This window comes from Neofelis nebulosa, chromosome 14 (assembly GCF_028018385.1).
Source record: "Neofelis nebulosa isolate mNeoNeb1 chromosome 14, mNeoNeb1.pri, whole genome shotgun sequence".
Lineage (NCBI taxonomy): Eukaryota > Metazoa > Chordata > Mammalia > Carnivora > Felidae > Neofelis > Neofelis nebulosa.
This window is the reverse complement of record NC_080795.1, coordinates 57,138,660-57,161,363: the sequence shown is the minus strand read 5'-3', so window position 1 is coordinate 57,161,363 and position 22,704 is coordinate 57,138,660. Positions and strand designations below refer to the sequence as shown.

The 22,704-nt window shown below is 34.9% G+C and overlaps 1 protein-coding gene across 6 annotated transcripts in view; it reads left to right on the top strand.

The window, feature by feature from the left end:
• The window catches only part of CSMD3 (CUB and Sushi multiple domains 3), a 1,263,431-nt gene that overhangs the window by 1,065,927 nt on the left and 174,800 nt on the right, over nucleotides 1-22,704 (top strand). For 4 of the 6 annotated variants that reach the window (XM_058698868.1, XM_058698867.1, XM_058698872.1 and 1 more), the window contains 3 exons: nucleotides 8,615-8,728; nucleotides 9,224-9,319; nucleotides 10,884-11,087. In XM_058698868.1, the coding sequence (XP_058554851.1) occupies nucleotides 8,615-8,728; nucleotides 9,224-9,319; nucleotides 10,884-11,087 (414 nt within the window). The remainder of the gene's footprint in view (nucleotides 1-8,614; nucleotides 8,729-9,223; nucleotides 9,320-10,883; nucleotides 11,088-22,704) is intronic. The other 2 variants (XM_058698869.1, XM_058698873.1) reach the window with 1 other exon arrangement.

Below are 22,704 nucleotides of genomic sequence, written 5' to 3'. Positions count from 1 at the left end.
GGCTTGCCGTTGAAAAGATATTTGTTCCTGAAACAATTAAAGAAAACCGAACTATACTTGCTATAAAAGGGTTTTTTATAATGTCTATATGTTTGAAATAAGTCATATAGGCAGTTTGTAATTTTGGTGGTGGGCTAATGGTCATAGCATATACAGAAAACCAGCTTTAGAGAATCCTGAAAGCAAATATTATGGATTTAGTCAGTACACCAGTTTATAGATCAACACAAGTATCACACAGGAAGGAAATTGCTAACAGGAAAAAAAAATTAGGATCCTGTTTACTGTTATGAATTCAAAGCAGGACAAGATTTCTGGAACTACTTATCTCCTGGATAATTGGGTACCATGGTCAGAGCCATGATTCTGGTTTTTAAATAGCATCTTTTCCTAATTATTACAAAATAGCAATAATGAGAGTTTGGTATGGCTGTTTTCAGAGCCAGAATGCTCTCACAGTACTCTGTGAGCTGCTAACCTAGCACTTGTAGGTTATTTGCTCTAGGGCAAGATCGGCCCCAGCATCGTGGTGGGGGCAAGCTTCTATGTGATTTTAATAACCTTGGATAATTAGTATATGATTCACATGACTCACCTTAACTAAGATGCTGCATTAGTATAAAGCACCTCATTGTGAGTTAATAGGTTACTAGTATTGTACTAAAAGGATAACTCTAAGTCTTTGGAATCTGATAGGTAGAAAATAGAAGAGTTTCCAAAATACTGATGAAATTCTCAATTGTTATTACATCAATGAATGCAACTTCTATTCAAACTTTTCCATCGCAGGATGACATTTTGAAAATAAGTAGCACACTAATGTGATTTGGGGCTGGTTTGTTATTGATTGATTGATTGATTGATTGTACAAATGGGGAAGGAATAGAGAGAGAAAGAGACAGAATCCAAAGAAGACTCCAGGCTCTGAGCTGTCAGCACAGAGCCGGAGGTAGGGCTCAAACTCACAAACTGCGAGTTCATGACCTGAGCTGAAGTCGGGCGCTTAACTAAACCACCCAAGCACTCCCTTGGGTCTGGTTTTTAAAGTTCCGCCTTTTGGTGCTTTTGAATAAATTGTTATAATATTTAACTTTATATGTATGTGTATAATGCACACACACACATATATGTATATTTCATAAAACTGAAGTTTTAATTGGCTACTTGTAATCATCTTTAAATGAGAATGCTTTTAAAATTATGAGGTATCCAAGTGGCATAATATCCCAAAAAGCAACCTTGGAGTTTTTTATAAGTACTTTCACAGTGGGAACGTATAGAGAACAACGAGTTCTGTATATGTTACTAATTTAAAAAGGAAGCATTTGGCATACGTGGACATTTCTACAATATTGTCTTGAAATATTCATACTGAGATGAAAGTATGAAGCAAAATTCCTATAAAGCTAGCCAAACTTTTTGATATCTTATGTCACCAACAGTATTTTTTTATGCTTTCACATATAATCAAGTACAGTTCTAAACACATCTTTGATTTGAATCTTATTTCTGTTCTGTTGGTAGAATGAGTGCACATGTGTGTTTTCTTTACCGTGTTGGTGAATAAAATGCAAGCTGAGAGAAATGGAGGTGACTTCTTTACAATTTTTTAACAGAGCAACTAACCAGCTGAGTGCCTAATACAATCAAAATGAACCCTAGAATACAAGAGAATGTGTGGATTTTGAAAAAGGATAGTAGGCATGTTGAGAATCATGCTGAGATCTAATAGGAATTTACAGTATTTTTTTTTTCCTTTTTCTGTCTAGACTGCCCTCTGTGTGGAACTATTTCTTTTGTGTTGGTGTTTCATTGCTTTCGCAACAGAGGGACTTAAAATAAAGGGAGCAAAGTAAAACAAAAGTAGAGTGCTCTCTCACCTTGCTCCTCTTTTCTTAGTCCATATAGAATACTGCTAATTACACTTTCATATTCCATCCAAAAGGAGAGAATGTAAAATCAATAGATAAGAGAAGTACCTAGTCATTCTGGAATCATAAGACAAATGAACCTTGATTAAAATGCATGGAATGTTCCTCTAACCCAACCGGCTCTAACATTTATTTTAAAGACTCATGTATGGAAAGCAAAGTATGAGAAAAAATATGCTATCTAACCTCAAAAGTCAATTAAATTTTTTCTATCATGAATTTTCAGATATTGAATTAGTAGCCTATACATTTACAAAGCTGAGATACTTATGGTAGTAACTAATACTATTGTGTTTCAGGTACTTGTTCAAAGTGTTTTACCAGTATCAATTTATACAATAACTCACATCAATCATATGAGGTTACCTTTATTATCATTATTCCCTTTTAGAGATGAGGAAATTGAGGCATGGAAAAGTGAAGTAAATTCTCTGTGAGGCTCATCCTAGATTCGATCCTAAAGTCTGATTCCAGAACCTGACCTAACTCTTCATTTGACAGTTTTCATTTTCCTTTATCAGGGCATTCTAGAATTGTAGATTTGTTAGTTTAAAGCCTTAGTCCTTCGGGGCGCCTGGGTGGCGCAGTCGGTTAAGCGTCCGACTTCAGCCAGGTCACGATCTCGCGGTCTGTGAGTTCGAGCCCCGCGTCGGGCTCTGGGCGATGGCTCGGAGCCTGGAGCCTGTTTCCGATTCTGTGTCTCCCTCTCTCTCTGCCCCTCCCCTGTTCATGCTCTGTCTCTCTCTGTCCCAAAAATAAAAAAATAAAAAAAAAAAAAAAAGCCTTAGTCCTTCTAAATCTGCTCAGTTGCAGAAACTGACAGTCTTTAAGCTGCTTTATTCTCTCATAGAGCAAAGAAGTCTTGTCGTTTTAGTACTTTGGCACCATAATGAATAAGGTACCATCCATCCGACAACTAGAACTACCGATGCCTAAGGAGAACTACTTCTCCGTCTTCCTCCACTAAATTTGATCCCTTTTACATCAAAGCAAGTTTGAATAAGACCTGAATTTACCACAAACTCTAAGACATTTTAATTTTACCGTTTACCACCTTCCACAGAGATGGTTAGATCAGTTTCTTTAGCCATGGCCCATCTGCGTCTGAGGTTTTTATTTTTTATTTTGTTTTGTTTGTTTTCCTTTTAAAACTAGTACCCCATTGGGATACTCTGTGAGTTATTCCTTCCTGAGAAAACAATAAAATTGATAAAAGCAAAATTAAAACCCTTCTGTATTTGCATAGATTCAATATTTATTTTTAATTCAATAACTCCAGTCCTAGTCACTGAATAACATCAATTGTGTCCGTGTTTGTTTTATTATCCTCATTTAAACTTAATTGCTAAATCAGTGAGCCTCTGGTTGTTTTGATGGCACAAGAATTAAGTGTAACTTAAAAAATATTCTTACTAGCTTAGGTAATTGTGGAACATCAGCAACAGTTGAAAGTAAAGAACTATTTATTTATATTCTAAACAAATGTTCACGCCTCTGGGTGCTCAGCCATGTTGTGAACGATGTCCCACCTCAGGTGTCCACTGTACTGTGTTCCACAAAGATACTTTCCAGGAGACTGTTGGTTTGCATGGTGCCTTCTGACAGTTTAGCCATATTAATTCTCAGGTTTGTTTTGGTTTTGGTTTTGGTTTTGGTTTTGGTTTTGGTTTGTTTCTGTTTCTGTTTTTGCTTTGTCTTGTTTTTCCTCAGAGTTTCTTTATATCATCCCCAGCACCCTGTCATCATTTACTGACTTACATTTGGAATGGCTAAATTAAGCAGAATGGATAAAGTCTCATGAGTTAAATGAATGTGACTAAAGGAGAAGTGATAGAAAAGAGTTGGTGCAGGATAGGAAACAAATGGGCTCTGCAACTTTGTTAAGTGAACACTTGTATCATGCGAACCTTCTCTGTAAATGGAACCCCGCCTCTCCGTCTTGGTTTGATTAACAAGCCTGTAAAAATTAGATCTCTAATAAACCTTGATTTACCTACAAAGAAAACCAGATAAACACAATGTCATGTCTTCTGAGTTTATTTGATCATGGGGAAGCAAATGAACTAAGAATTTTAAAGTTGGGGTAAATATCCTGCCTATCTAATCTACATTAGAGGTTTTCTCTATCTAAGTGATTTAATCAGACTATTTAAGTGACTTTTAAAAATTTAAGTTATAGATTTAAAAAATGCAGCCTAGGATACCTCCTAAATATTGCCCATTAGAGGTTGGTAGAGGAGTTGCTTTTCAAAATGGATTAAATGATGAGCATAGCAATGATCTGCATTAAAAGATGTGCCCAACATGCTCTGTTGTTGGGTTACAATTGATTTAATTGGCTAACCTAACGTCTTTCCATAGGTAGAGGTAAGCTGCTACCTGAATGACTTCAAATATAGTTAATGGGGTCTAAGAGCAGGACTCTCTCTGGATGGCTCAGCTTTCTGATTCCAGTTCTGTTTTGATACATCATAGAACAGAATCAATATATTAGTTAGATTAATAAACTGTATTCTAGAGTAAAATATATGGAAAATAAGAGGTCAGAAGTAGTTTCAGACATAATAGATTATTTGCATCGGCTGATTTGAAGGGTTATTTTGGGTGGTATTTTCTAGCTTATCAGGCTTCCCTTTTCTTCCTTTTCCCAGCTTGCAATAATACATATATAACATTTTAAAATGGATTTTAATAAAAGAATTAAAAAATTATTTTTAAGATCTATTATGCTTAAGAAAGAAAAAAGAAAGTTCACTGGAGGTGGTGTTTCTCGTAAGAAACAGCTTTGCGTTTATAGCCTACTCTAATAGGCTGAGAACAAAAAGTGCTTTTTTTTTTTTTTTTTAATTTTTTTTTTTTCAACGTTTTTTATTTATTTTTGGGACAGAGAGAGACAGAGCATGAACGGGGGAGGGGCAGAGAGAGAGGGAGACACAGAATCGGAAACAGGCTCCAGGCTCCGAGCCATCAGCCCAGAGCCTGACGCGGGGCTCGAACTCACAGACCGCGAGATCGTGACCTGGCTGAAGTCGGACGCTTAACCGACTGCGCCACCCAGGCGCCCCCAAAAAGTGCTTTTGATGTCCACATGCAGATCTCCAGAGTAAGGGAAAGAAGCATGGAGCTGAGATGCAGAGAATTCTGTATCTCTGTTGGAAACTAAGAAAAAGAAGATAGAGGGCTTGCTAATCATTCCAGAAGGCATAATCAGTCCAAACTTTGGGGGTTAATTGTAGTCCTAGAAATAAAAAGATGGTCCAGTCCTTAAGTTGAGGTATCTAGGTCAGTATTAAAAGGTTTTTTGATTTGTTGTTTGAAGGGAACATAACTGTGATTCCCATGCAAATATAAAATAACCATGTATCAGATTTTTTTCTTGCATTAAATTTTATTTAACTCAAGAATTAATGAACATTTTGGTAAAATACTACAGTGGTTCAACAGAGAATTCAATAACCAAATATAGATCAATAGATAGCTAGATGATAGATAGGTAGATAGGATGCTAAAATTAATTTATGGATAGATACAGAACATGTCTGTCAATTGGACAATAGTCCATTACATACACCACAGGCCCCCAAAACACCAGTAACCCAGAAAGGTATGCTAAAAACATCTCACTTACCAAAAACCAACATTCAGTTATCTTTGGATCCATCTTAAACTCTTTCACAATTTTTTTTTTCCTACAAAGTCTCAACCATGCCAAGGGTGCACTTGGCCATTCAGAACATTTTAGAAGCAGAAGACCTGATGTCTTGAATGTAAGAAAACTAAATAAAGGCATTTGCAGACAGAATTGAAAAGCAAACACAAAGTTTACCATTCAATTCTTGAGATTTCTGACTAAGATTTGGTTCAGGCTTGTAACATAATTTGCTGAGGCAATACTCAAACTGCTGATGTGTAGGAACTGAAATCACCATGCAAATGTTCTTGATATTTCATACTACAAAAAATGTATTCAAAATGTACTTAAAAATTTTATTTTTCATGTAATAGTTTAGTATGCTCTCAAGTAACTTTTCTCCTAATGAAAGCTATTTTTACTTTAAGATTTCCATTGGCTATGTTAATACAGAGTTAGATAGCAATTAAAGAGTAGTAGCTGGGGTGCCTGGGTGGCTCAGTCAGTTAAGCATATGACTCTTGATTTCACCTCAGGTTATGATCTTACCATGACAGGGCAGAACCTGCTTGGGATTCTCTCTGTCTCTCTCTCTCTCTCTGTCTCTCTCTCTCTCTCTCTCTCTCTCTCTCTCTCTCTCTCTGCCCCTCCCCTGCTTGCATGTGCTCTTTCTCTCACTCTCAAAATAAATAAACTTTTAAAAATGAGTAGTAGCTTATTAGTACTAAGTAAGTACTTCATAAGGCAAGATTCAAAGCTCCACTCCTTCACCCCCTATGCTTCTTAATTCTCTTCACTGTCACCTCAGAATTAGCACAACAAATTACAGGCACGAGTTACTAAGAACACTCCAAGGGCATGCCATACAATGTTTGTTACTTAAAATGATGCAAATACACTGTGTTAATGGCTATATTGTTAAAAGTTACACTTTTCACTCTCTCTCCCTCTCTCTCTCTCTCTCTCTCTCTGCCCATCCCCTGCTCTTGCTCTTTCTCTCTCAAAATAAATAAACATTAAAAAAAGTCACACTTTTCAACATTCCCATTTACAAGCGACACAAAAGTCTGCTCGAGCTGTGGAGAAATAACAATTGTGAACAAGAGAAAAGAAATATTTTTTCCCCCTTTTTCCTTAGAAAAAGCTCTTGGATGACTCTTTTTTGTGTGTGGGATTTTTTTTATTTGTTTTTGTTTTTGTTTTGAACAGGGGTGGGTGTTATTTTGTTTTGTGTTTTAGATGTTTGTAATGCGGTGATCTGCTTGGGAACTGGGCATGTTTCCGAATGAAACATTTGAAATATTTAAGCAGAAAGATTTAGGGGATGTTGAATTCTAATTTTTCATCTAAGGTCTTTCCAAAAAGATATAAAGAAAGAATAGTTTATCTACCAAGAGCCTTGTTGCACATGCTCTTAGCAAAGCTCCTATAATTAGGCTAACATGATTTTGGGGGGAAAGGGGGACGCTTGGCAATGGCAACACCTGCATTGTCACTGAAGCTTTCAAAGACACATCTGAAAACACATCAAACACCAATCTAAACAAATACAAAAACAGAAAACAAAAACTTTCTTAATATTTTTTGGAATGTTTTTTAAATAGTTTGGGATTTGGTAGACCAATATATGGATCTTCTAAAAAGGTCTGGACTGAAATTTCATGTGACTTGTAAACTCTTAAAACAATCGACTACATGTATCTGATTTGATAGAAACGTAAATTTGTTTTCATGGCTTGAAGCAGTGTTTTCAGGAGGATTGTTTATGAAATACAGCACGTCAATATTCGGGAAGTGTTCAAAACAACAACTCCGTGTCTATATTCCTTTTCCTTTACCCCACAAAGAACTGGACTGAGATCACCAGCTTATTTTAGCAGGACAAAAAAAAAAAGTATAGCTTTGTTTACAGTATTACGTGTATGTGTTCATAGGCAAACTCAGCATGTTTCAGATGAACTAGGCTGTCTTCATAAGACCACCAAAGGATGACCATAATCTTGATTTGAAGTGTAAATAATAATGAACTTTTAAAATATATGTATTCATGCAATATAGTTTAATTACACTAATGTGATTTTGAGTTGATAAAAATTACTCTGGTTTTACATTATTAAACTTGTAAGAAATCACTCTTTTAAACCCATAGATTTTGTATTCAATAAAATGTTTTAAAGATAATTTTTATTATTTATCTCATTTTTTACAAGACATAAAACATAAGCTTATTTCTGCTCTGAAACAAGTTCTTTTTTTTTTTTTAAGTTACAGTTTGGGTCGTTTCTATACTTAATGTTAGGGCATAATTAAAGGAAAAGTAAAAAATAAGGAGACATTTATAAATACTCATTAATAAGTATTTCAGATCTGTACTTACCATGAAAAAGCATTCATTTTTTAAAATTTTATACCTTAATTGTTGAGGAATCATAAGTAATATTTATTTTGGCAGAATATTAGCAATATATGCTTAGGAACTGTTTTAAGTTAGAATGTGAACTAAACACTGCAGACCTGAAAAGAATCTTGCTGATATTTTTCCAGTGAAAGTATTACTCATAATGGAATAGCATTTTCAAAGCAATCTACAAAACTTCCCCTGAGTTAAAACATTATCTTATATAAAAGAGGAGAAAAAAATTAGAAAAAGGGAAGAGAGTCACAAAGTGAAAAGAGCCAAGCTACCAATGGGAAAATTAAAAAAAAAAAAAAAGAGTTATTATAAAGTATTAATCACCAACCTTATGATTTCTGATCTCAAAATAAATGCTGTATATACCCATTTAATTTTTTTTAAATATAGTATCTAAAAATTTTATTGCTTTTAGGTCATGGTCATTACCTTTATGACCTGAAATACATATGTCAGGCATATCAACCAATTGGCATCTACCCTCTTTTAAAGGTAGAAAAAAAAAGATGAGTATTATATTGTAATACTTTGTTCTCTCTCTCCTCCTCTTTCTATTTTTTTTTGTTTTGTTTTTTATTTTTTGTTTTCGTTTATGGATGGTTGGTGATTTGTTTGCTTCTCCTGGTTCCTGTTGATCAGTGGTGTTTGGCCAGTTTGTATTTTTCCAGACATCACTCCACGATGTTGTTGAGGTGTATGATGGGCCAACTCAGCAATCTTCTCTGTTATCTTCCCTCTCAGGATCCCATTCAGGTATCCTTTAATAGAACTGCCATGCATCAGTTATTGATTAAAGACTGACTTTGATTGGTATTGTAGTGAAAGTTGAGATTTATGTCATCCATATTAGAAATAAACTGAAAATAGAATCACTCTTTATTGAAAAAAAAAAGTAGAAACACGATAATAACTCGAACGCTTGAGAAAAATATAACCAACTATTTTGGGGCATTGTAATCAAGTAAATATAATATTTAGTCACTTAGTCTATGGTGTTAAATGTATTATAAAATATTTAAGGATTCGTTTTAAATGAGACAATATGTATCAAAATGTAATTAAAGCCTTCTGTAAAAAGGTTGTGATTGAAGCTGAACCCAAAGAATATATTGTCAGAGATAGGATATATTGAAGTAATTTGATAGAACATAGATTGACATTTTCAAAAGACAGTGTAAATTAATATAATTTGTTAGGTTTACTGAATGAAATTATTTATGATATCTTAGTGTTTGTTTTGTTGAGTAGGAGAATCACTTCCACTGAGTTCAGGTAATCAGATCACAATTCGATTTACTTCAGTTGGACCAATAACAGCTAAGGGATTTCACTTTGTTTATCAAGGTAAGTGACCCTGTAGCCTAGAAACACAGTAAGGAATGATATCAGTTTGCTCATGTTATGTTCAGAGTTTATTGAATGATGAGCTCCTCATAACCATATAGGAGAGATCAAAGCTGTGTTTTGTTTTGTTTTGTTTTGTTTTAAGTTTTGCCCTGTTCCCTCCCTTCTCACTAGAGCATTGTTACTTTGACCAAGGTCAAAAGTGACCTATTGCTTACATCATCATTCTCAAGTATGATTTTCCTTCCTTCCAACGTATTGTTCTAAAGCATCTGTTTTTTTTTTTTTTTCCTGACAACTCTTCAGTCTCCACATATTCTATTTTCCCCATAGTCCAGCATTCTAAATTAAAAATGTGGCAAATTTTGTGCTGATGTACTTAGACATGCAGGGAAATCATTATTCCATTCTAAAATTTTAGTTTCTCATTCTCTCAGGAGATTTCAAACTTTCTTCATGGCTATTAAATATTTTTGTGCAATTGAAAGTTTGTTTACATAGATTTTTCTCGCCTTTTATAGACAAGGCTTTATATTACCATTAAAATAAGAAAAGACCTATAATTTCAAATATTTTAATTATTTATGATCATGTAGTAGTTTGGACTTATTCCTAAGACATTTATAGACATTTGTGATTTGATATTTTTATTAACTGATTTTATCTCATTTATAATGTTGGCTATAATATTATACTGTTTCATTTTCAATAGTATTCCTTCATTAAACAGTATGAGATATTATGAATTGAAAAAGGCACTATTACAAGTCACGTAAGAGGAATCAGTCTATTTGGAATGCATCATATCATTTTCGGGGCAGTTGTCAAACTCCTTAATCCCATCTGTATGTGTTTTAAAAAGAAAAAACATCCTGTTATCATTCTATTTTACTAAAACAAAAAAAAAGTCACAATCGAGAACGTACCTATAAAGTTTAAAAACAATTTCAAATCTGACATTGTATGATTATTAAAATTAAAATTTCTATTGTTGTTAATCTGTCTGACTTCTATTCTACTTAGCCTTGAACATAGTAATTGTCTTCATCAGTAACAAACATATTTTAAACAACTAAGTTTGTGAACCTGCTGTGTAGTAAAATGTTGTGTTTTCTTTTTTAAATTGATGAAACTACTGAAAAGTAAATTGTGACATCACCTCATGTAACCTGCCACATATTGTTTGAACTTGGTATCCCAGGTTAAAAAGAGAAACACATGATCTTTCAGTCATCATCCCATAAATTTAAATATCTAATTCAAACTACTTTGTTATATTAATGAGTTTGGTAAAACAAAAAATACAAAAAAAACCTACTTGATGTTGTTTAAAGAATCAAAAGTAAAATGGTTTTTAAATGAAGAATCTTGATGACAACAGCAGTATCCATTTTAACTTGTATTTTATTCTGTACGAATAAAAAAACTTTTAGAAATGTATTCAAGTTGTTAATTTGAGCGCTGATAAAAAGTGAACATTTCTTTGAGATTTGTTTAGTTATATTTTGAAATCTGTACTTCTCTACCAAATATGAAATTAAAATAAACAATTATTTGTACACAGCTGTTCCTAGAACAAGTTCCACACAATGCAGTTCTGTGCCTGAACCAAGATTCGGAAGAAGGATCGGCAATGAATTTGCAGTTGGTTCATTGGTTCTTTTTGAATGTAATCCAGGATACATCCTCCATGGATCCATCGCAATTAGGTGTGATACAGTTCCCAATTCTCTGGCCCAGTGGAATGATTCCTTACCTACCTGTATTGGTAAGTGTGTAAATTTGATAGCTTTGTGATTATACATATTTTATATTTTATATCAAAACTAGTTATCTTGCATCTGTCAATAATTCTATGTTATCTAATAGTTATGCATTAATCCTTAAATACTTTGTTAGTTATGATGTACCTAGATATGCAAATGAATGTGGATATTGGATGCAGTTGAGATGTAATGTGATGAATGAAAAATATTTTGTTTTAAATTAGCTGAATAGTGTCCTCATTTATTGATTTAGATGGATGATTATATATGTGCATATTGCCAATAACAAAATTTAAATGCTAGTGATATGGGCTGTTGAAATAAATATCTCTCAAACATTATGCAGAGTGTCCTATGCCAATATGTAAAGAATTTACGTATCATTTAAAGATCTCAGAAGCTGATTTCTTTGGCCATATTCTACTTTGGCATCAAAAGAATTACAAAATATGCATTAGAAAATAAGTCTGTTTTTTATCTTTTATTTATTAGTTGTAAATATGTGTAAAAAATATAAAATAAGAGATTTTTTCAGTCTCTCACAAGTCTAAGTGGTAATACTTTGAATGAGTAGAATACATTAAGGTTAGCCAGATCTTAATGTTTCAAACTTTATTGTTTGTATTGTTATTGTATACTGTATCTAATTTAAATTGGTAAACAGAATATACACTTTCTTTTTTTTTTTTTTTTTTTTTTTTTTTAATTTTTTTTTTCAACGTTTATTTTATTTTTGGGACAGAGAGAGACAGAGCATGAACGGGGGAGGGACAGAGAGAGAGGGAGACACAGAATCGGAAACAGGCTCCAGGCTCCGAGCCATCAGCCCAGAGCCCGACGCGGGGCTCGAACTCACGGACCGTGAGATCGTGACCTGGCTGAAGTCGGACGCTTAACCAACTGCGCCACCCAGGCGCCCCCAGAATATACACTTTCTAACTTAATGGGCTCTTAACCATGTTATATGAAACATATTAAAATATTCTCTAAGCCATAAAACAGTTAGAATTTTATGCTATTTTGGAATCATTACAATGATTTTTGGTTCTTATAGCATTCCATAGATATGAAAAAGTAAGTTACAAAGTTTATTTATTCTCTGTCCCAAGAGCATATCTGGAAATTATTTTCTTTGGTTACATAGTATTACATTAAATGAAGGATGGTAATACATAATCACAAGTTAAGAAATAGTTCTCATGAGTTGAATTATTTCTTGTTAAAGTTTTATTGGCATTGGAAAAATGTCTATTCATGTCTTCTACCCATCTCTTCACTGGATCTAGAAAATAAGAGGGACAGTTTTTTAAAAATAAGAGATAAGCACAATTTTGTTTTTATTTTAATAATCTCAGTTCCAATTGTTCACAGAATGTGACGAGAGTGTATATGCACACATATAACATGCATATAACACATATACACTTATAAATATGTAAAATATATTTTAATAACATATCTTATGATACCTGAAAATGAAATTACATGTATCTAGTTTTATTTATTTTTTATTTTATTTTATTTTATTTTTTAGTTCAGGTTAGTTAACCCAGTGATTCATCTCTTACATGTGACACCCAGTGTTCATCCCAAAAAGTGCCCTCCTTAATGCCCGTCACCCATTTAACCCATTCCCCTTACCCGCCTCCCCTCCAGCAACCTTCAGTTTGTTCTCTGTATTTAAGAATCTCTTATGGTTTGCCTCCATCTTTGTTTTATGTTATTTTTCATTCCCTTCCCCTATGTTCATCTGTTATATGTCTCAGATTCCACATATAAGTGAAATCATATGATATCTGTCTTTCTCTGCCTGACTTATTTACCTTGACATTATACCCTCCAGTTCTATCCACGTTGTTGTAAATGGCAACATTTAATTCTTTTTCATTCCCGAATAGTATTCCATTGTGTATATATACCACATCTTCTTTATCCATTCATCAGTCGATGGGCATTTGGGCTTCTTCAATAATTTGACTATTGTTGATAGCACTGCCTTAAAATTTACGGTACTTGTGCCCTTGTCAAATCAGCATTTTTGTATCCTTTGGATGAATACTTCATAGTGCAATTGCTGGGTCACAGGGTGGTTCTTTTTTTAATTTTTGGAGGAACCTCCATACTGTTTTCCAGAGTGGCTGTACCAGTTTGCATTCCCACCATGAATGCAAAAGTGTTCCTCTTTCCCAGCATCCTCACCAACATCTGTTCTTTTCTGAGTTTAGTGTTAGCCATTCAGACCCATGTGAGGTGGTAAGTCATTGTGGTTTTGATTTGTATTTCCCTGATGATGAGTGATATTGAGCATCTTTTCATGTGCCTGTTGGCCATCTGGATGTCTTCTTTGGAAAAGTGTCTATTCATGTCTTCTACCCATTTCTTCACTGGATTATTTGTTTTTTAGGTGGTGAGTTTGGTAAGTTCTTTATAGATTTTGGATAGTAACCCTTTTATCAATATGTCATTTGGAAATATCTTCTCCCATTCCATCGGTTGCCTTTTAGTTTTGTTGACTGTTTCCTTTGCAGTGCAGAAGCTTTTTATCTTGATGAGGTCCCAATAGTTCATGTTTGCTTTTTATTTCCGTTGCCCCCAGAAACATGTCAAGTAAGAAATAGCTGCAGCTGAGATCAAAGAGCTTGCTGCCTGTTTTCTCCTATAGGATTTTGATGGTTTCCTGTCTCACATTTAGGTCTTTCATCCATTTTGAATTTATTTTTGTGTATGGTATAAGAAAGTGGTCCAGTTTCATACTTCTGCATGTTGCTGTCCAGTTTTCACAGTGCCATTTGCTGATATGATTACCAATTTCTTAATGCTTTTTATTTTCCAGGTTTCATACTGAGTAGTTTAAATACATATTCAATTTAATCCTCACAGCAAACCAATTGAAAAGTTACTTTCAGAATTTATGATTGAATAAACTGAGTCTTAGGTGAAAGTTATTTTTATTTTATTTTTTTTTTATATTTATTTTGAGAGAGAGAGAGAAAGAGCACGGGACAGGGAGGGGGCAGAGAGAGTGGGAGAGAGAAAATACGAAGCAGGCTCTGTGCTGTGAGCACTGAGCCCGATCCTATGGAACTGTGAGATCATGACCTGAGCCAAAACCAAGAATCAATGCTTAACTGACTGAGCCACCCAGGCTCTCCCCCTAAAGTAGTTATTTTTAAACTGACAGAACATATAGTAAGTGGTGGAGTAGAGGCAGAAACTCAGTTTCTCTGACTCTAAACGTCAACCTAAATGACAGAAGACTGCTTCTCTATAGGTTTTGATTTATAAGCTAAGCTTTCCTAATGTGATATCTACATTTTATTTATAATGTGAGATTTCTTACCCTATTGAAATATGTTTTTGAAAATCAATGGTACAGGAAAACAACTCATTTGGAGTTAATATGCCTCCTCCTTTTATCTAGCATGGAGCTTGTGTTAATGGTACTAACAGATTTTCCCCTTTCTGTACTTTTATGCTCTCATAAAGACAAAACAGATAATGTTTCTCCTTTTGAGCCACAATATATGTCGACTTCATTATCTTATAAAATAGTAATAAATAAATTATCCTAAATTAAAGGACCATGAGCTGAGAGAAATGTTCCTCTATGTCTATACTAAAATTAGTCATGCAGTATGCATAAATCGGAAATTACATTGCTTTAAATCAGTTTAATAATTGAAGACAGACACATGATAATAATAAATCTCTTCAGCCTCACGATGGATTTTTAAATATTTCTCTATACATATAGAAGATCAGTCGTTATTTCTATCTCACTTTTCCCAGTATTTTTTTATATAATTTGTGTCACTTTTAGTTTATTTATGTATCAATAGAAAATATCAATACCATATAATAGAAGACAGCTAGGTAAGTAGCTGTCTTCTTTAGTTTCATACACATGATGAAAACTCCTTGAAGATAATCATCTATTATAAAACTAGAGTGATATAATGACATCTGGAAACTCATAAACTAGCTCATTAATCTTTAAATATCATTCAAAAAAATCCATCTCTTCCTCTAGTTTGAGTGTTGGGAAAACCTACATATGCAAAGTACTGAAGTGTAAATCTATAAATTACCTCTTAAAAATCCTATTTGTATATTTATCACACTAATGTCCTCATTAATGAGGAAAAGTCATAAAGAGTCATGTAAAACTGAATAAAATCCCGCATAGCTCCAAACTGTAGTTTAACATAAGAGTTAATTAAGTCTTGGGTAAAGTCTTCTGCTGTGACCTCAGCACTGAGATGTGGTGAGTTACTATGTGACCCTGGGAATTTTACAAACTTTCTGGTTCTCAATTGCCATATAGATGAAGCAGGAAACTAAGACGATTTCCTCATAGGTTTATTGTGATTATTAAATGATTTGGCATAGTTCTTGGAACCTGTTAAGTACTGAATGACTAAGTTGTTTTTTGTTGTTGCTAAATCTTCCATTATAGAATCAAGAGAGAAGACTTTAATTCTGAAGGTATTGGTTCTAGAACATAGAATTTACATTCAGTGATGACAAAAGGCTTAATATCTTTTCTTTTAATTTGTTGATATGTTGTTTCAATAGCACTTTAAAGTTAACAAAATGTTAAAATTATCTTTCACAGAAGATGTTGGCATCTTTTTTTAAAAAGCTAAAAATATGGACCCTTATCATACTTTCCAATTCTATTAATTTACAGTCCCTTGAATACAACATATTTTTTTGCACTTAACATTTTTGAGAAAGACATTGGATGAAATATAATGGCAATTTTCTTGGGGTATAATAGTTATTATTTATTAAAATCTGTTTTTGGGGGAGATTGAAATTTCTTTCCACCAATTGACACATTTAAGGACAAATGGTTGAAAAGAAAGAGACTTTAAACAATAGGCGTATGTTCATGATTTGGTTTGTTCTCATTGTTTGCAGGGGTATAAAATTAAAATAAAGTTAAAAGTTAAACAGCGATTACTACAATTCTAATTGTCCTTGAGTATACATATTTAACCAAGATTTGCATTCAGACTTTTCTTCTGATTTTGGAAAGTAAAAAAAAAAAACTTCATTATCCGAAGCAATTTATGAAAGTGAGACAGGGTTAGAAGAATAAAACTATAAATATAAAAAGACATTTAAAAAATGAGTAAAACAAGGGGTGCCTTGGTGACTCAGTTGGTTAAGCTTCCAACTTTGGCTCTAGTCATGATCTTGCAGTTCGTGAGTTTGAGCCCCACATTGGGCTCTCTGCTGTCAGCACAGAGCCTGCTTTGGATCCTCTGCCCCTCCCCTCTCTCTCTGCCTCTCCCCCGCTTGTGTGCTTTCTCTCTCAAAAATAAATATTAAAAAAAGGAGTAAAACAAGAAAAATGAAAGAAGATTTTAGGAATAAGAAAGGGAAATGAGAGAAAAATAATATAAAGTAGGATACAGAGAATAAGAACTCTAAACCCTAAACATAAATCATTTTTGTTTAAAACAGAAAAAACCTGGGGTGCCTGGGTGGCTCATTTGGTTAAGTGTCGGACTTCAGCTCAGGTCATGATCTCACAGTTCATGAGTTCAAGCCTTGCGCCCAGCTGTGTGCTGGTAGCTCAGAGCCTGGAGCTTGCTTCAGATTCTGTGTCTCCCCCTCTCTCTGCCCCTCTCCTGCTCACACACTCTCTCACTCTCAAAAATAGATGAACATTAAAAAAATTAAATAAATAAATACATAAATAAACAAAACAGAAGAAAATCCCTATTCTATATGATTATTACAAAGCTTTTTTTTATCTTAATGAAAGAAGATGTTAGTGTATTTTGTTTGTTTGTTTTGAGTTTTTATTTAAATTCCATTCCGTTAACATATAGTGCAATATTGAGTTTCAGGAGTATTACAAAGCTTTTTCATATGCCACATGTATAAATCAGGTGGTTAATCCCAGTGTTTTTGCCATCAGAAACAAAAATCCACGTAAATGGAAGGAGGATGATGCTATTCCACTGTGGTCATTTCAGCAAGGACAAGCGGTCCTGCCAAGCACTAAAGCCTATAAAAGACTTTCAGACCAGACCCTAGTCCATGGTTGACATTCAGCTTCAGGGGTAAATGTTAGTAAACTGTCCCCAACCTGTCTGAATTCAGCCTCACTTTATACTTTGAGAGCAAAAGCTGAAGTAGTTAGGAGCCATTACAGTCTCTCCGTCAGAAGTCCACCTATCTGTAGGGGGTTCCCTGGCCTTTTTGAGAAACCTGTCACTCTGTGTATGGAGAGTCTGAACAGAGAACAGACTACTTTTCAACTTGAATTGGTTTGAAAGTGTATACCTAGTGATAGAAAATTGAATAAGACAACTTGTTTTCTGCTAAGTTCACATGAAAAGGATGTATCACCTATGCCATTGGAGAAATAATGCACAGCCTGTAGAACAAGTGAAATCCAGAAAATTGAATATATAACTGAAGGGCATATGGCATCTGTGTGAGACTAGAAATGGAGAGGCGCTGATTCATAATGACACTCAGATGATAACTCAGTTTAGGTTCTACCATTTGGTCCAACTGCTAACCTGTACATAAATGAAAATATCTTGTATTTCTTTCTTTCTTTTTTTTTTTTTTTTTTACTTTTAAAAAATGCTTATTTATTTTGAGAGATCTAGAGACAGCGTGAGCAGAAGATGGGCAGAGAGGAGGAGAGAGAGAATTCTAAACAGGATCCACATTGTCAGCACAGAACCCGACATGGGGCTCGAACTCATGAACCATGAGGTCATGACCTGAGCGGAAATCGAGTCGGAAGCTCAACGGACTGAGCTACCCAAGCATCCCACTTGTATTTCTATTTTTAACTGTAAATATTTTTAGCTTCAAAAATGTTCTGAATACAAATAATTATTTCATAAGTATTAATAAAAGGAAAGTTTTGACATCTTAAATACTCAAATACCAGAGCCAAACACACAGTTTCTTAGGTTAATATCAAAGTATTATTTTCAATTTTAGCTCATTTTCAATATTTCTTCATAGATAAAATATTAACTGCCTCAATGCCTTTGAACTTTCTATTTTTTCTGCCTGGAACATATATCCCCAAGGTAGTTTTTAGGCTTACTACACCATTTCATTCAACCTGATAATCTTCCTCAGACAGCCTATCTTAAGTAATTTTCTGCCACCATTCTCCATTTATTCTATATCGTTATCCTGCTTTTCTTTAATGGCAACTGCCCATCTATTATATGTAGTTTGGGGTTTTCTTTATTTGTTTTTTGTTTTGTTTTGTTTTGTTTTTAGTTTTATAATCTTTTTTGCCCTTCTCTCCCCTGACAATGTATTGTTTTTATGTTCCACCAAAAGAAGACCCAATAGGTGTTCAAGAAACGTTTGGCACATAATAGGTGTTCAGTAAACATTTGCTCGATGAATGAGTTTTAACAATTAACTGTGATAATTTTCTGAATCCTTGCAGAAGTCAAACAACCCGTCCATTTCCCAAGTCCAGGGCCCATGTATTTTTAATTTCAGACTTTTACCAGATGGTGATGCTCTGGCTCACTTTGCTTGCTTAGATTTTACAAGCCACGGGAAGTTTAAAACTCTTCTAACTATCTTTCTGGATAATTAGGAAAGAGACATAGGTAAAACACAAACAATACATTTACATATTATATGGATAATTTTATTCTGGGGGAGAACAAATTCTCTATACTTTACAGTTTAAATATAATCTTCGACAGTCTACTTACAGGATTTGGTGATTGTATTTTCTCTACTGTTCAAATGAATGCTCTGTTAACAGGTTAAGCCAATTGAGCATCCATTCGAACCAAAAGAAAGCAGCTTTCTACATTCCTAATGATTTTCATGTCAACTGTATTATTTCAGTTTCACTGTTCTTACTATTGTTATCAACACTTCATTTTTTTTGTTGTAGTAAAACACAATAAAATGTTCAGTAATTTTGCAAAAACCGACATACTGAAATTAAACTGTTGATTGGAAAGCAGCCCCATTAGTCATGATATGTGAATTGTGCTTATAGTTAACATGGTCAAATACTAAGGTAGAGAGTCCACAAATTTAAATAGCCACTATATAAAGAATATTTAGTAATCTTGCACAAATCTGTCACATCAAGTCATCCTTAGGCAAATTATAATAAACTACAATCATATTTTGATAAGAACATGAGCCTTGGAATAAATGTAAAACTAAAAATATGCTGAAGACTGAGTTTTTATCTTCCAAATATGACCTTGTTATACTTCTGATTTCTTAAAATTAATCATTCTCCTGAAAATCCAACCTCTCCTCCCTCTGAGACTGTGATTCAAATAACCCCCTGCAGCCACTAATAGCTTTAACAATATATGGCTTTAGGCGTAAGTACTTTTGTTAGTGGGAGGTCTCTTGAAAAGCCCCTGAACCCGCCATGTACTGCCCTTGGGCAAAAAATCTTTAATTAGCTGCTTATCCCATCACCTTTATCTGCTGGTTTTTTGTGTTTTTTTTTTTCCCCGGAAGACCTTTAGAAACCCAGAAAAAAAACTACTTTTACTTATATTAGCTCCATGGCAACACCTGTTTATATTGTCTTTTCTTGGAGCAGGAGAGAAATTGATGAGGAAATAAATACAGGATCTGAAACCACAGTCACTGATTCATTTATTCATCCATCCATTCATCCCTGAAGCCGTTATTCAAAATTGTAATAAATAGTAATTAGCATTTTAAGAAGCACTATAAAGCATTTTTAAATATTTATTCATTCATTTATTTATTTATTTACTTATTGAGCGAGAGCGCAGGGAAGGGGCAGAGAGAAAGAGGGAGAAAGAATCACAGAGCCCCGTGTGGGGCTCAACTCACAAACCAAGAGATTATTTATGATTGAGCCAAAATCAAGTGTTGGACAGACCACCTGACTGAGCCACCCAGGAGCCCCTAAGCATTTTCTTTTTTAATTTTTGTAATGCTGATAGCAACACCAGGAGGTAGATAAGATTAGTATTTATCTTTTATAGAGAGTTAAACCTCTATGGTTTAGAAGTGAAACCAGGATAAGGATAAAAGCAGAACCCAGGATGCTTGTCTGAAACCTGTTTTAATCCATGTTATAGTGTATAATACTAATCCGTAGGGAAATTTATAGTATATCTTTTTTTTTCAATATATGAAGTTTATTGTCAAATTGGTTTCCATACAACACCCAGTGCTCATCCCAAAAGGTGCCCTCCTCAATGCCCATCACCCGCCCTCCCCTCCCTTCCACCCCCCATCAACCCTCAGTTTGTTCTCAGTTTTTAAGAGTCTCTTATGCTTTGGCTCTCTTCCACTCTAACCTCTTTTTTTTTTTTTTCCTTCCCCTCCCCCATGGGTTTCTGTTAAGTTTCTCAGGATCCACATAAGAGCGAAACCATATGGTATCTGTCTTTCTCTGTATGGCTTATTTCACTTAGCATCACACTCTCCAGTTCCATCCATGTTGCTACAAAGGGCCATATTTCATTCTTTCTCATTGCCACGTAGTACTCCATTGTGTATTTTTTCAAAATAGAAAACAAATGTTAGGTTAAGTAATATATGTGGGAATTGAAACTTTATAAAATATGTAGTAAAATATGTAGTAATGCATATCTGGGGATATTTTCATAGTATTTTTTATATTATTATATGAAAATTTATATCACTATATGTGACTTATTTAGGGAAATACTGAGAGAAAGGAATAATGCAGGAATGGCAAAGAGGGACCTGTAACCGCAGTATATACACAGATATACAACCAGCCAATCAACAGTTTATTCAAGGAGCATGTAGTCAGTGCTTACTAATTGTCAGTCTCTATTCTCACTTTGAATAAGAAGATGAGAGTGGAGTTTACATTTTAGTGGAGGGTGCTAGAGCAACACATCAGTGAATGCGTTCTCTTCTTTCAGACAGCGCTAAGTACCGTGGGGAAAAGTAAGGAAAGGGCTGGAGGTCAGAAGAAAACATCCAGGGCATGCTGCTGTCTTATATCCAAACGAGATGAATGGAGTGGGGTTATACAAGTCTGGGTGGTAAACAACTATATAGACTGTGAGGCAGGAACAGATCTTGACCTGTTCAAGCCACAGTGAGAATCCCAGGTGCCTGGACCAGCGTGAATGATGGCAAGCATGCCAGAAGAAGAGTCTTGTGGAGGCAAAGAAGCCAAGTCATACAGAGCCTCAAAGGCTGTGGGGAGTTTGACATTTCTCAAAGCAGGGAGGGAATTCATTGAGCTAGGGAATGAGGTGGTCTTAGTTTCTAAAAAATCACTGCGGCTAAGTAAAGAGGGGTGGGTGCCGGAGTCCAGCTCCAGCAGGTCCAGGGGGTCCCGAAGGATGAACGGTGTCAGCGAAAAAGTGAAAATAAAACAAAACAAAAATAAAAATAAAAACAGAAAACTAAAATAAAAAACTAAAATAAAAATGGACACAGACAACAGCAGTGTGTTGAACTGGCCGATTTATTGTAGCAAACGTGGCATTATATATGCTAGTGATTTCCTTGTAGCTTACATCATCTATGTTTTTCTAACATTATCTAATTTTGAAAATGTTCTTATGTATAAACGACCTTTAAGAAATAACATGGTGGTTTTCCCCTAACTTTCCCGCATACCCTTTGATTATAGATTAATTTCTTACATTATTCCATTATGCATCTGCGTTTATCTATAATCTGCAAAGCATTTACTTTGCTGTTCTCGTGAAAGGCCTTCCATTTCTCAACACCTCAAGTGGAACAGTTACAGGGACATGACCTCCTAACCACATGAGGCCAAAAGAACAATGTGTTTGCCTCAGTCCGAGGTGCCAGAAAGGGGCTGAAAAGGCCTTAGAAACCCATGCCTCATACATTCTCAGAGAGACAATGCACCTAGGAGCCAACGAACCATTCTGTAGCTTAACCGACTAGGTTCAGTCATCATCTGGAATGCCTCTGGGGGGCCAGGTGGGCCTAGGGGTTGAAGTCACCTGTGCCCAGAGATACACTCCTTAGTTGCTGGACTGGGGCTTTCAAATCCATTTGTCTCTCCTATACAGGCCCTCTTTGCTGGCAAAGGTATGAGGCTATCCTTCCTGTAAGTAGAGGAGTCTCCTTAGGGGATGACAAGGGCTAAACGTAAGACCGCACAATTCCTTGTGGAACCTTATTTTCTTCCCTAATGGTTCTTTTCCCAGGGGGCCTGCCGAGGGCAATTCCCCAACAGACAATACCCCGGGTACTTTTAAGGCCAAATTACCTAAAAGCGGGAGTACAAGAAGCTTCACTGTTGGCGGGCCGCCCTGCAGTCACCAATCCGTCCACAGCCCGGGCCTTGCCACTCAGGCTGGGTAGTTCGGGCTTCCAGCAGGTGGGCTAGAAGAAAAAAGACTGAATAGAAGGCTAGTGTAATAGTGGATAGGAAAAGTAATGGTAATTTCAATAGGAAGGTCATGGTCCGTGATGAGAACTGGTAAGCCTCATGGTACATTTTTTAAATGGAGCTGAGAAAGTTTACTGATAGATCGGATGTAGATGTAATTGTGAACTTGAATATAAGAAAGAGAAATTAAGATGAATGAGTCCTACAGTTTTGGCCCAGAACTAGGTGAATGGTAGTGACATTTACTG